Consider the following 14,353-nt stretch of genomic DNA (forward strand, 5'->3'; position numbering starts at 1 on the left):
GGATTTAAAGTTGTGGAATTTGGGGAACTGATTGGGAGAATTTAAATTAGATGCCATTTTACTGAGATGGACAACAATTAAAGCAATAGTTCACCCCAAAATTGCTGAGAATTGTCTTGCGCTCAGGCCATCCAAGATTAAGATGAGTTTGTTTCTAAATGGTAACAGATTTGAAGAAATTTAGAGTTCGATCACTTGCTCACCAGTGGATCATCTGCAATGAATGGGTGCCGTCAGAATGCGAGTCCTCACAGTAATATACACAACTACAGTCCGACAATTAATGTCTTGCCGTATTTATACATAATGGTTTTCTTAATGGTTGCCGGTTTGAAACTCTGTTAAGGGAAGCCAGAAGTTGTACCTTTGTTGTTGATGACTTTACATCATGTTGACTGGTTAGTGGCTGAATGTTGCTGGGGCAAGGTCTTAAAGTCACATGACCAAATTAATGCTCACTCTTTTAAATCCACTAGTGCACTGAAATCACTATCATGTGTGAAATCATGAAAGTGGTGTCAGCATCTGTCTGTTACAGTTGTTGTAAAGCAGCAGTATTTACACACAGTATACAAGTATGGCTCGCATTGATCAGGTTGTATTTCTCCACAGCCCCTTTAACCTGTCTGTTAAATTCAGCTTGTCTTGTCTAAACATTTCCCATCAGCCGTGCCAACCTAGTGTGCCCTCCAAGTTTACTCAAGGACGAGCTAGAGAGCCAAGAGCAGAGCTGTCTCCGGCTTGGATGATATAAACCTTGTTTTTGAACATCTGTGCATTGAAATAACAATAATACAATTTCTGCCATCTTATATGTGTCATCATATATATATATATATATATATATATATATGTATATGTATATATGTATGTGTTTAGTTATGTTTTGTTTGGCAAAGCCACTCCGTTATTAACACTGTAGTTTATCATGTTAGTTATTTTCCAGAGAGATTCCAACTTTGATTCACATTACCAATGCAGTCATACGCAATGCTTGCAATCTCTCAGCTGTTTCTTTCATTTTTTGGTTCTAAGTGTGTCTACCATCCTAGTCTCAGACGAAACGCCTACAGAAGCCCACAGTGTCTGATGCATATTGCTTACCAAAATGGAAAGTACTTTCTCTTAACTGCAAAATCTAATCAGATTGATTTTCTTTACGTAATTTCTGGAAGTAAGAGAACGCAGGGTTTGTTTTTTTATCAGCATGCACAGTGTAATTTTTTTGTTAATTGATTGTGCACTTCTGCAAAACAAAACAAAAACCACATCACTGGGTTTGCCAAAGCTTGTCAGGGTGGTGGCATCAATTTAGTTTGAGGCACTTGAGGCTTCCTGACAAATCGAAATTTCCACTTGGCCTAGTGTGATTATCTGATCGCAAAGGCTATGATTTAATTAAATGTGCATAGCATGTTTTAGAGTGAAGCGTGACACTGTTTTACACGCGAGCAGCTCATCAATCCAGTGTTTTCAGTGTCTCGGAGCGATTTGGTTCAACAGTAAATGTTTTTCCACACAAAACCAATCTCTGCTTGGGCTCTGATTTTGGTCCACATAGCTCATTAAAAGAATGAATCTTGTGCCAAGCATCTTCCCAAACTTCTAATAAGGCGAGTGTAAACCAGCTGTTGTCAAAGAAGGTTTTCTGTATCCATATAAAAGCTTGATCGTTTAACATGTGAAAGTGTAGATGGCCATAAATACTACATCAGTCTAGCAATTTACAGTTGCAGTATAAAAGTAATTGTAATGGTCTTTTTACAGTGAAATATGGAAATTATCACCGATATGTTAAATTGTGTATTAAACTTAATATAAATGTGTGTATTAAATTGCACCCTGGAGCAACAAACCTGCAATACCTAGAAAAAACTTTAAACGAATCGATTTGTATTCCCAGTGACAGTTTGTTGACCATTATTTTGGACTATATTTGTGTTGTTGTTGTGTTTTTTTATCTGCAATACTTTTTCCAGTTTAAATGAAACTGTAGGCATTGTTATAACCTTGTTCTTAACTTTAGTGAGACTGCCATAAAGTAGACAAAGTTATAATGATGCTTCAATATGTTTTTTTTTTTTTTTTTTTTCTGCTCTATGGCATTTTCCCTGTTTGTCAGTATGGATTTCAGAACTGATTTTTTACCTCAAACGCTGTTTCTGTAAGGTCATAGCAGTACCTCAGCAATGCCTTGTGTGCTGTCTCTTGATGTATTTTGTTTATTCCTCTTGTTTATCCGCCCCCGAAAGATGCATAAAAAGTACTTGTGCTTGTATATCTGTCAAACAGTCTAAATAGTTGGTGCTTTACTAGAGAAAGCTGCAATGTGGACTAAACCTTGAGCGGTCAAAGGTCTGGTTCAATGGGACGGTTAGTACCATGTTAGTTGTTGGTCTTCATCTGCCATCTAGTGGTATTGCAATGTCTCTCCACAAAGCACATATATAAAACACGACATAATTGTTTGTTATTTAGTTTCTTTTTTTTTCCCATTCTGTGTCTATATAATTTTTCATAATTTTTCTTTCACACACGTGCGTGGGCTCTTTTTCCTCTCCTGATGTGACTTATATTCTCTCAGGAGATTGATGTCCCTGTCAAAATAGTGAGACATGCTCGATGTCAAGCTCAAATGTACTGTTTTGAAAATATTGCTAGTTGATGAAGGCCAATAAACGGCATATCGGCTGAACGGAGAGATGGATGAGGAGGAGAGGGGCTTCCTGAAGATCTGTCATTGTCCCGTCACATCCAGGAGAAAGAGCTATTCATCATTCACATTTATTCTCTCTCTCTCCCTCGCTCTCTCTCTCTCTCTCTCTCTCTCTCTCTCTCCTTGCTCTCTCTCTCTCTCTTTCTCTATTAAATTTTATATGTATGAATGTGTTTTGTATGAATATTATCTTGCTATAAGCAGTTCGTCCACTAGAGAGCAATGTTGTTTTAGAACAAGTTTTTTTTGTCTGTTTTTAGTTTGCAAGTTATATTTAAACATTTCTTAATTTTACTAAAATAGCATCCCTTTGTGTATAAATTGATTTACTTTTTAAATTTAAATTTAATTAAAATAGTTGTTTGATTTATTATATACATTTAATTATTTCTATAAATTATGGTTTTAATTAGGTTTATTCATTAAAGCTTATTTTTATTAATACAAAATTATTTTACTATGATGTGGTATTTTATTTTACAATGTTTCTTAAATATACATGTATGCACTATAGTAATAACAGCAAATTATGCATAATTACAAGCAGCTAACTATAAAAGAAATCTTAATCTTAACCCTAATAAGTCATACATTTTGTCAATAATTAATATCAATCAGTAGTTAACAAGGACACGTTAAAGTAGTGTCTCTTTTATATAATTAAAATGTAATTCTGTTTTGTCATTTACATCCCAACCTCATGCCTTATTCACAAATTTGGTGTTTAGTAACTGGAAAATCATGCAGTAAGCACTTCCCATAACTGTCATATCTAACTTTATTATTTATTTATTTGTTTATTTCTGTCTGCTACACCATAATGGAGTAAAAAAATGACTCGGTGTACATCAGATAGAGATCATTCACCCAAAAATGAAAATTGTCCTGAGATTGAATGAACTTAACATGACCTTTAAAGTCACTCAGTCTCACAGCAGATTAAATGGAAGATATTCATTCAATAAAAAGCCTATGGTGAACCCAGTAATAAAAATGGCATCTGTTTATTTTCTGCTCTACAAGCTGTTTGCTCAGTTCTTAACAGTTTACAGGGTTTAGCAGTGTGAGGAACATGTTTACTAGCGCTGTTTATTTTTAATTCCTGACCATTGCGCCCTCACATTTCCACCAATGCACTCCAATGTACATGATGTGTTTTCAGTGTGTGTTCTGGCTCTGTTGTTATTTTATAGTCCGTGCCTTTAATGGATTGAGGCCTTGCTCTCTCTTTCTCTTAGGACATATTGTTTCGTCACGTAATCTGAAGTTATGCAGGAGTGAAATGCCTTTGTTTTTCACTCTTTATTCCTTTAATCATGACTCCGTCGAAGGCACCATGTGATTAAAGCTCCCATTTTTGTAATTCCAGATTCCCATGATGCAGTGCTGCGTTTTAATACAGCGCCTACAAAGGGTTATGAAAGAGACGTTGGGAATAAAACCACCATGCGCATAATCAACTCTCAGGTGAGCGACGTTTGTTGTCTTCGGTTCATATCGGTAGTACTGTGACTTTCTGTGACTCATAATTGAAGCAGATCTCATTTGGACACCCTTTGGCTCGGCTGTGTGTGTTTTCAGCTAGATCTGAGTCATCATGTCCTAGTGGACACATGCTCAAACACACACGATGCAGAACGGAGACTGCTCTGTGGGATGCACGGTGTCCTTTGTCACATTTAATGTTTTGTTTAATGTGTTTTTGTGATGTGATGTGATATGTAAATTATGTTGAAGGGAAGCTATTCTAATTTCATTGTATGTGTGTATAATGATAATAAAAGGTATTCATTCATTTCAGAGTATCGTCTGAAAAGGACCTTTTACTCACCTGCATGCAATTGCAAACTGCATGACTGTCTTTGTTTCTGTGGACCACAAAAGTAGTTGTTCTGAAGATTGTGACCATGGGTGACCTTTAGCTCTTGAGTCAGGGAGGACAATGTTTATATGGTTTAAATGGTGGTCAAAATAAATGGTAGTTTAAATCACAATGCTGCGTGAACTTCAAGCCAATCAGCATGTTAGCGCTTAAGTCCCGCCCCTGAAAGTTCCCGAACTTTGAAAAAGTACCACCTCGCCAGCAGGGACTTTCTGAGGGGCATTTTGTTACCCTGAACTTTATTTGGATCCTGGTTCCTTGCCGTGGAAACGCACAGAGTACCAGCCCAAAGTCCCTAGTTCCTGCGGTGGAAACACTGCTTTTGATACCACAACAAAAACTACTAGCCTAAGGAAGTTCAGACATGATTAAAGATAAGTGAACAGCCAGTAAAAGAATAAGAACAAATAAACAAATTACATGCACGGAGAAATAGAATAGAACAAAGTTACAAATAAAATGAGGTCGTAGTATTCAGGTACAGAAATGTAGTAATTTATATGAAAAACTCAATGTGTGACTTCAGGAGATCGGTTGGCTATGAGAGGGCTAGAGTGTGCTGCTGCCCTCCTGAGCTCAACCATACTACAGCTGTTTCTAAAGTAAATCTGCAGTGACTAATGGAAATGCATCGAGCACTAATTGGGATTTAATTGCCTTTTAATTTTACATTATGTGAATAGTTCTGGTCAGTGCTATGTAAATGTATGATATGCAAAATATCCAGGCTACCTTCCAGAAAGAGAAGCAATTGCTACAAATAGCCAATAAAAAAGGTAGTAGTCATAGTCGTAGTATATTAAACAAACCAAAAATGAAGTGGTAGCCTGTATTGAAGTTAATATAATTAATGTAGCCTGTATATATTGTTTTGTTTTTAGCAGTTCCCCATTCACTGATGTTTACTCCCGAGTTGTTCTGAGAATCGATGTGGCTTTTTCAAAAACTTGTAACATTCTAATCAACATTCAAACAAAATAAATACTACATTAATGTCTATTCTTAGATGACGTTCTGTGTATGAATGTAGAACCTGCCAATCAACATTAGTGTGCCACCTCAAGCTGAATTATGCAAGGACACTAGATTTCTGCCAGAAGTACAGTAATTCCTACAGTCTACAGTGTGATCCAGAATCTGGAATTTATGTTCAGGAGTTGCTACTGTACGCAGCATGTTCACTTTCAGTGTGAACAGATTCTCTTCATGGAAAGCATTGTGCCTGGTTAGAAGGATGGTTCACCCAAACCTTTTAATTCTGTCATCTGTCGTTCCAAACCTGTCAGACCTTTGTTCTTCTTTGGAACACAAATTAAGATAATTTTGAGTAAATCCTAGAGCTTTCTGACCCTGCATAGATGGCAATGCAACTACCACATTCAAGGCCCAGAAAGGTGATAAGGACATCTTTAGAATTTGTGTTCCTAAGATGAACGAAGGACTTTTTTTGGGTGAACCATCCCTTTGTTAAAGTCCATGATGCTGTTGTATGTTTCTTGGCTAACCAAGGAGTTGTTTGCACTTGACTTGGAAGGACCTCCGTTTTGGGTTTTCCTTTTCCTTTTGTTTGTCTACTAAGTATAGCCCGTTATCTGTTTTGTTTGCAGATCCTAGTGAATCCCAAGCACCAGTTCAACACAAGCTCACTGTATAAGAATATAACACTAGTGGCGTGGGATCCTGCTCCATACACCCTCAACCTGCACAAAGTGAGTACTACAGTAACCATGCAAAACATATTAAACACACCTACAACAATGTTTATATGTATATACAAAAAAAAGTTCATTAGTTATGAACAACAATGTAACATTTAAAGTATATTCTGATGTCTTAAAAGCAATCACAACTCAAGAAATTCTCCTTGCACATTCAGAGAGCAGGTGACATTGTACTTTTGCAATTCAGATGAGAGCATACTTGTGAGTGTGTGAAGACGCCATGCACAAAGGTTACACTGATTTGTCTGGTCTGAGTGCGTCTGCTCAGACACCGCTGTGAATCGTAAACCACAACGGCAGGGGTTTGGAGAGCAGATTACTATAAATGCTTTCCACCTGTCCTTTTGTTTCTCTTGACAAGAAGGTCAATAAGTTGACAAGGAAGGTCAATAGGAACATTTCTGTGCAGATGCAAGGCCAGCAGTTAATCATGTACAGTCAATTTAAATGTCAGTTTTCATCCCGTCATCACACGTGTGCTCTTTTATTCTCCTTGTCAGCTCAAGAATACAACAGTATGTCTCAAAGCACATGAATGATGCTGTGGCGCATTTTGAGAACGATGTGCATACAGCGAACACGATGAACCTGTTGAATATTTGTGTACAACTGTTACGGGTCCCTGGCTTGGAACTTGTAAACAGATCAAAAGTGTGCAAACTTCTGTGGCTTTCCTCAAGCTGAACTTGGTAACATGTCTTTATTAACATCAGTGCAACAGCATAATGATGCAATCTCTTTCAATATTTTCACAGTTAGCCTATTAAGTCCAGTCCAGTGTTTCATGTGACTAAAAATAGATTTGTACCATTATTTTTTTATCATTTCACAACAATAAAGTTTTCAAATGCTTGTTTCTTGAGTGTCATGAATCTAATCATAGCTTCTGTGTACATACACTATCAACAGAGCTGAGTAGTAACTGATCATACAAATAATCTGGATCATGTAATCAGATTCCAAAAATTTAGTTTTTTGGAAGACTTTTTTTACATTCAAACACAAAAGCACAAATTAATGTTATTTATTATTTAGCATGTAATTCAGGCATTCCCAAACTTTTGTGTCGGCTAAACCTTTACCTAATACATTTACTTGAAGTGGCACTGAGATTTTTAGATAAATATTTTAATAATTCTCACATTTGCGTGTTCACGTTCTTTGAAGGTGGTTTAATGGTCACATGACATGCAGAAAAAAAAAATAATAATAATAATTTTGTACTAAGCATTTAGTTTTAATTTTAAAATGAATCATTTATTAAAATGTATGATATCTTAATGTATTCAAATGATTTATTTTAAGTTTGCATTAAGATTTCCTTGTTTTGTATTTTATATCATTGTGGTACTATATTATCTTATCCAAATCAAGTTAGGTTTAAAACAAGTTAGGTAAGAAGTAATCAAAAAAAAAAAAAATCTTATATTACCTAAAATGTGTATTGTAATGGATTGTTACTAACTACAATTTTTGTCGTGTAATTTGTCAATCAGTAACTGTTTACAATTTGTAAGTAATCTACCCCGCTCTGCTCATCAGTATGACACCAAGTACACTTTATAAAGTTCTTGGTTGTCCTTTTTTTTCTTCATTTTCTCTGTGAGCGCTTTAACCATTTACAATTGAACTATTAAACTAACAAATACTTTTTTCCCTAACCCTGACAGGAAACTTTGTGCATTTTTACTTTCTCAAAAAAACTCATTCTGTATGATTTATAAGCATTTTGAAAAATGGGGACATGGGTTATGTCCTCGTAAGTCACCCTCTCCTTGTAATGCCTGTGTCATTATACAGAGTTCTGTCCTGATATGTCACAAAAACATAAGCATATATATATATAAATAAATGCTCTCTATCTCACACACACACACACACACACAGTGGGTATGGAAAATAATCCCCACTTCATAATCCCCTGGTTGAAATGAAACCAGATTAGGAAGATCTTTGAGTCATTTTGCTCATGTAGTTGTTTTTTTGTTTTTGTAGTGGTACTCAAATCCAGACTACAACCTGTTTGCTCCATATGTGGAGTACAGGATGCTCTTCCCTGCTCAGCCTTTCTACATCCTGCACCCAAAATACATCTGGCAGTTATGGGACGTGATTCAGGGAAACCATCTGGAGAACATTCAGCCCAATCCACCCTCCTCAGGGTTCATTGGTAAGAGACACACTCTCTCACAGTCTATGCTACCGGTTCAAAACTCAAAGGTGCGATTTCTCTGGCACAAACAATAATATGTCAAATTGCAACAATGACTCTCTCCTTATTTATTTTATTTTTTTAAACCACTTTCACATCCCAATCCAAACTCTTATTAGTAGTTGAGGTGAAACTGTCAATCGATCAATCCCAGTCAGACAGCTCAAACAGATTGCAATTATTTTTGGTGATTACCCACTTGTTACTGTCTCCCAAGAAATTGGCTGTACTTTCAAGAGTCTGTTCTTGAAGACAGCACAAATGTTTTATTAGCCTCTCAATTGTTTCATGTTTGTCATCAAGTCAGCACCACTATTAATGTTAGTGGTTACTTGAGAAGAAGAAACCACAAATGGAAAGATTTTTTCACTTCAAATTTCTACTCCTGTATTTGTCCTTTTGGTTTCTGAACTAAAATATAAAGCTCACAAATTTGCTCTTGTGGCTTTTAGAAATGTGATTTAATGTGATTTAATGTTGATTATGATTGGAGAAGTCCAGGGGCCTGTTTCACTAAGGAGGTTCAACCAACCCTGAGTTTAAACTTGACTTACCCTGAGATGGGAAACTCTGAGTTTTCGGTTACAGAACAGCTGAAATGAGTTGGTTCCATCAACTCTAAATTAACTGACTGACTCTGAGTTAAGCACATGCACCACAACTGTAAAAAGCCATTATCAATGGAGCACCGATATTATGATTCACCATAGCAACAGTTCCCGCCAAAAAGCCGTCTGAATACTTCAGACTCAATACAAATGTAATTCTTCTCAGTATTGTAATATCACAACTACATGTATTCACTTTTCTCAAAAGACTTGAGCTTGGCTGATACAATTCAGCACGACACTGCCTCAGACTCACTAAGTAATTGCATGTAGCTACAGATCTTGTTGAACAATAGATATCCAGTCATATTGCAGACACATAAATACCCTCCTCATAGATATAGTCTGTTTCTATGGTGATGACTATGGAAGCGTCATGTGGCTGCTTCCTTTGTGCATTTTCTAGTTCTAAAGTTTTTTTTTTTTTTTTTTATTTATTGGAGGAAGAGCCATTGAACGGTCGCCCTATGCTTAGCCCAGGACACTGTTCATGCATTAAATCAGCCTTTCATTTTTATATGTGTTCCACATCCGCAAAGTGGTTGGAGTGAATAAATAATGGTGCTATTGAGAACACAAATCAACAAGATGACCACTCATATCACATCAAACTTGAAATGACTTGAAAACATCATCCAAACAGCACTAACACTGATATAACTGAATACTGTATGTATTGAAAAATGTATATTTCTGGCATCACATAATGCTGCCTAGGTTCTTTGGAACTAGTTGTAGTTACATTCGGGTTTAATATTGAAAATGTGACCCTGATCTTTTGTTATAAGACACTTTTCACAATCATTTAAGGCTGTTTATTCGATTCAATTCAAGTTTATTTGTATAGCGCTTTTTACAATACGAATCGTTACAAAGCAACTTTACAGAAAATTGTTTCTACAATATTTAGTAGTAGCTTAAGGTAGTGACTGTCAGTTTGTGCACGTTTAACAGGATTTTTTTTTTTTTTTTTTTGAAAAAATTAATACAAGATGTAGTCAGCTAGATGATGAACATTATTAATATATTGATTAATAAATGTTATATGATGCAGTCACACTTGTAGCAATAATTGTTAGTTCAGTTTGTTGATTCAGGGTCAGCATCATCTGGGGTCCTCTGAGGGTCAGCATCATCTCTTCTCAGGTGTTCTGGATCCAGACTGGAGCTTGTGTAAATCCTAGTTACATCCCGTGGCAAAACATAGAAACAAAATAGAGACATCATTAGCATAGCTGCTGTTCCAACAAACTAAAATTAGTTTAACCCAAGCTAATGAATAAAAAAGCACCTTTGATCAGATGCAACTACACTCACAATTTAAGAGATACATTATTTGAATGCTTGGTGAAAGAGATGTGTTTTTAATCTAGATTTAAACAGAGAGAGTGTGTCTGAACCCCGAACATTATCAGGAAGGCTATTCCAGAGTTTGGGAGCCAAATGTGAGAAGGCTCTACCTCCTTTAGTGGACTTTGCTATCCTAGGAACTACCAAAAGTCCAGTGTTTTGTGACCTTAGGGTGTGTGATGGGTTGTAACGTGGTAGAAGTCTAGTTAGGTACGCTGGAGCTAAACCATTTAGGGCCTTATAGGTAAGTAATGATAATTTGTAACTGATACAGAACTTAATAGGTAGCCAGTGCAGAGACTGTAAAATTGGGGTAATATGATCATATTTTCTTGACCTCGTAAGGACTCTAGCTGCTGCATTTTGGACGACCTGTAGCTTGTTTATTGACGAAGCAGGATAACCACCTACAAGTGCATTACAATAGTCCAGTCTAGAGGTCATGAATGCATGAACTAGCTTTTCTGCATCAGAAACAGATAACATGTTTCGTAGCTTGGCAATGTTTCTAAGGTGGAAGAATGCAGTTTTTGTAACATTGGAAATATGATTTTCAAAAGACAAATTGCTGTCTAATATAACACCCAGATTTCTGACTGTAGAGGAAGTAACAGTACATCCGTCTAGTTGCAGATTGTAATCTACAAGATTCTGTGTAGTGTTTTTTGGTCCAATAATTAATATCTCTGTCTCTAATCCGAATTTAATTGGAGAAAATTATTTGTCATCCAATCTTTTACATTTTTAACACACTCTGTTAGCTTAGATAATTTAGAAGTTTCATCTGGTCTCGTTGAGATATATAGCGGAGTATCATCAGCATAACAGTGGAAGCTAATTCCGTATTTTCTAATAATATTACCAAGGGGCAACATGTAAATTGAAAATAGAAGGGGACCTAGGACGGATCCTTGTGGCACTCCATATTTTACTGATGATAAATGAGATGACACCCCATTCAAGTAAACAAAATTTTTCCTCCCCCATTTATAAAAATCACAAACTTTGTTTTGTACTTGTGGTTCTCATTACTCGTTGCCTTCTGAGAGCAATCTGTGGTTCAATATTCAGAGATTGAGCTGCATTTATAATTGAACAACAAAATGGCACAACAAATCGACTGACAAATATCCAGTTTGTAATGTCATAACAATTACAGATCATTTCTGGGTAATATCTTTTTGACTATTACAAATAAGCAGATACTTTAATGCAGGAATGGTCTCATTGCCCTCTTAGGGTTTGGCACTTTATACACAGTTCTTTCAGTATCAGGGAGATGGGAGCGTGAGATGTTGAGGAGTTTACACAGTGTGATTGTGTCCTTAGATAAACTATTAAGGAATATACAACCCAAGGCATGCATTCAGCGCATTTCAAAAGCAGAAGTCAGTTCTCTGTGAATTCATCAGTTTGGATCGAAAGTGAAATGTTCATCTGTTTTATGTATAGGATGTCTGGTCTTTTGTGATGAAGGTTCCCACTGTGGAAGTTCTTTACTATATTGCGTAGTCGCTGAAACACTATCGTTGTCACAGATGTGAATTGATCTGGATCAGTGTGTCCTATACATCATTGATATGGGCCCAGACAGCAATATAATTTATCATATGAAACATAACTAATAGGAATGGAACAATTTGAGGTATGATGGAACAGATAATGGTGTTCTTTCTTTGGTATTGGTAAAAGGTATTTTTTTTTTCTCTGAAAAATGTTCCCATGTTTTTGAAACAAGTCTTTTATGCTCACCAAGGCTGTGGCTATTTGAACAGAAAATACAGAAAAACAGTAATGTTGTGAAATATTACTACAAACTCAATAACGGTTTTCTTTTTTAAAAATGTAATTTATTCACTTGATGGAAAAGTAGAATTTTTAGAGGATTTTTAGAGAATTCCATTAAAGAAAGTAAAATTGAAATATTTTGTAACCACATAAAATTGTCAATACTGTAATATTTGTTCAATTGAATGTGCCCTTCCTTACAGAATAAAAGCCTTAAACCTTACTGATCCCAAACTGTAGTATATGCTTGTGTACATCTTAAAGGGAATGCAATTTTTTTGATGTACTTTGTAAATATATTAGCAACATTTAACCATTTTAGGACAGTTTTTTAATAAAACAACAATTTCTATTTTATGGATGTGTTTGGCAGAAAATGAAATTAATCTGTGTTGATGCAGCCTTGTCACATGGAACGATGTGCTTACACTAATGTAATATCTCGCAGTGTACATTTAGGGTTCTTCTTGTTCAATCTTGTTTTGTAGTCTTGTTCAGTGTTTTTTTTTTTTTAACAGCAAAGTGAGAGCACTCAAGGTTCTTCATGCACAGCAAAAGACCTGACTACTTGGCAATGAAATGCTTTTTCATGTTTTGAAATGTTTTTGTTTTTGATTAACAATGAAGTATTACAGCTGTAAAAGAAGCCCAGGAAAATAAAAAGTTGAATGCGACTGAAAAGCTACATTCAGCACAACGAAGCAGGCTCGACATCACGGCTGCTGGGAGGGGTCAGTTTAGGTGGTGACCTCTGGAGGGTTGGTCCTCTCTGAGACAGGGGTGCTGCAGTCGTGTTTGTGGATGCCGGTGGAGATCGGAGCGGTGCAGGCAACCGTGTTACTGAGGACTCTACGGTTGAGCTGGATAACTGTGGTCTTGGAGGGCATGGAGGAGTGACCGTTCTGCATCAAGTGCCTCTGACAGCAGAACAGGACGCAGAAACACCTGTAGAACTTTTGGACACAAAGAAGAGAGAAGAGATCGTTGAGACCTGAGAAATATTTTCAGTACGGTCTCAAAAACATGAATGCTTTTCAAACTAAGCACTGCAGATTTGAACCACAACAAGATTAAAAAAGAAAACTATATTAATATATTACTATATTATATTACTATATTTAAAATTTGCAAGACCAACTTCAACACGAGCTAAATATGTGTATAGAACTTTCTTGCTCCTTTGAGAGGATTCCTTTCTCTCTAGTGTTGGTAGATGCCACTGTACCTTTACAAAGCAAAATATGACTTAAAATATTTCAGACTGACATCAACATCTGGGTCCATATATTCCTTTGCTGTAAACATACAGGTTATTCTGTTTAATCTGAATAATCTTGTAGGTTTTGTCGGAGTTAAATTGATTGCATGGTAATGACACTTTACAAGCCTCATTTTCTCATCTGTTTAATCACATCACAGGTGATTCTGTAATGGTCCTTTTGTCTGCTTGTTCTCACATTTTCTCATTCATTGACACTGAGTTTTTTCAGGGATTGACTGATATGACCTTTCCCTTGAGTTTAAGAGTCATTTGCTGTTGAATCAGACCACACAGCTCTCTCTATTATTGTATGCAACCTGCATGGTCATATCAGTTTTTTTTTTCTCAATATTTTAGGGCAAACAGTCTGTCTTTCTCCCATCACATTTATTTCAGACCATTTAATTCAGAGGTTTTATGCTATTGTGACCATTAATGGAATTGCACATGTTAAATTATTTTAATTCTAAATTAAGGTTGTCAATAGATTAACATTTTTAATTGGATTAATCACACCCTTATTATCACGAAATTAAACATGTACCATTTAGTTTTTTTTTTTTTTTTGATAATTTTTGTGATCATTTGCTATATCCCTTACAGTAAGAAGATTGAAGGGTGATTCTTACACAACTGTATTTTCTGACATCTTATTTTAAGATAAATTAAGAGGTCTTAAAAAAGGACACTTGGAGACTCCAGAAGGACACCAAAGATCTAAGTGATATAAGGAGCCCATTTAACTGATTCATTTGTGCACATCAAAACACACACACACACATATATATATATATATATATATATATATATATATA

The 14,353-nt window shown here is 35.9% G+C and overlaps 2 protein-coding genes across 3 annotated transcripts in view; one reads left to right on the forward strand and one right to left on the reverse strand.

Moving 5' to 3' along the window:
* The window catches only part of LOC113053649 (beta-galactoside alpha-2,6-sialyltransferase 2-like), a 50,424-nt gene that overhangs the window by 31,860 nt on the left and 4,211 nt on the right, over window positions 1–14,353 (forward strand). For both annotated transcript variants that reach the window (XM_026218824.1, XM_026218823.1), the window contains 3 exons: window positions 4,086–4,183; window positions 6,206–6,307; window positions 8,315–8,489. In XM_026218824.1, coding sequence (XP_026074609.1) covers window positions 4,086–4,183; window positions 6,206–6,307; window positions 8,315–8,489 — 375 coding nt within the window. The remainder of the gene's footprint in view (window positions 1–4,085; window positions 4,184–6,205; window positions 6,308–8,314; window positions 8,490–14,353) is intronic.
* Window positions 11,380–14,353, reverse strand: part of LOC113053650 (opsin-3-like) — a 32,559-nt gene continuing 29,585 nt past the window's right edge. The window contains exon 4 of the mRNA XM_026218825.1: window positions 11,380–13,230. Within this exon, the coding sequence (XP_026074610.1) occupies window positions 13,015–13,230 (216 nt within the window). The 3' untranslated portion in view covers window positions 11,380–13,014. The remainder of the gene's footprint in view (window positions 13,231–14,353) is intronic.

The sequence above is a fragment of the Carassius auratus genome, chromosome 34, assembly GCF_003368295.1.
Source record: "Carassius auratus strain Wakin chromosome 34, ASM336829v1, whole genome shotgun sequence".
In the NCBI taxonomy this organism is placed as follows: Eukaryota; Metazoa; Chordata; class Actinopteri; order Cypriniformes; family Cyprinidae; genus Carassius; species Carassius auratus.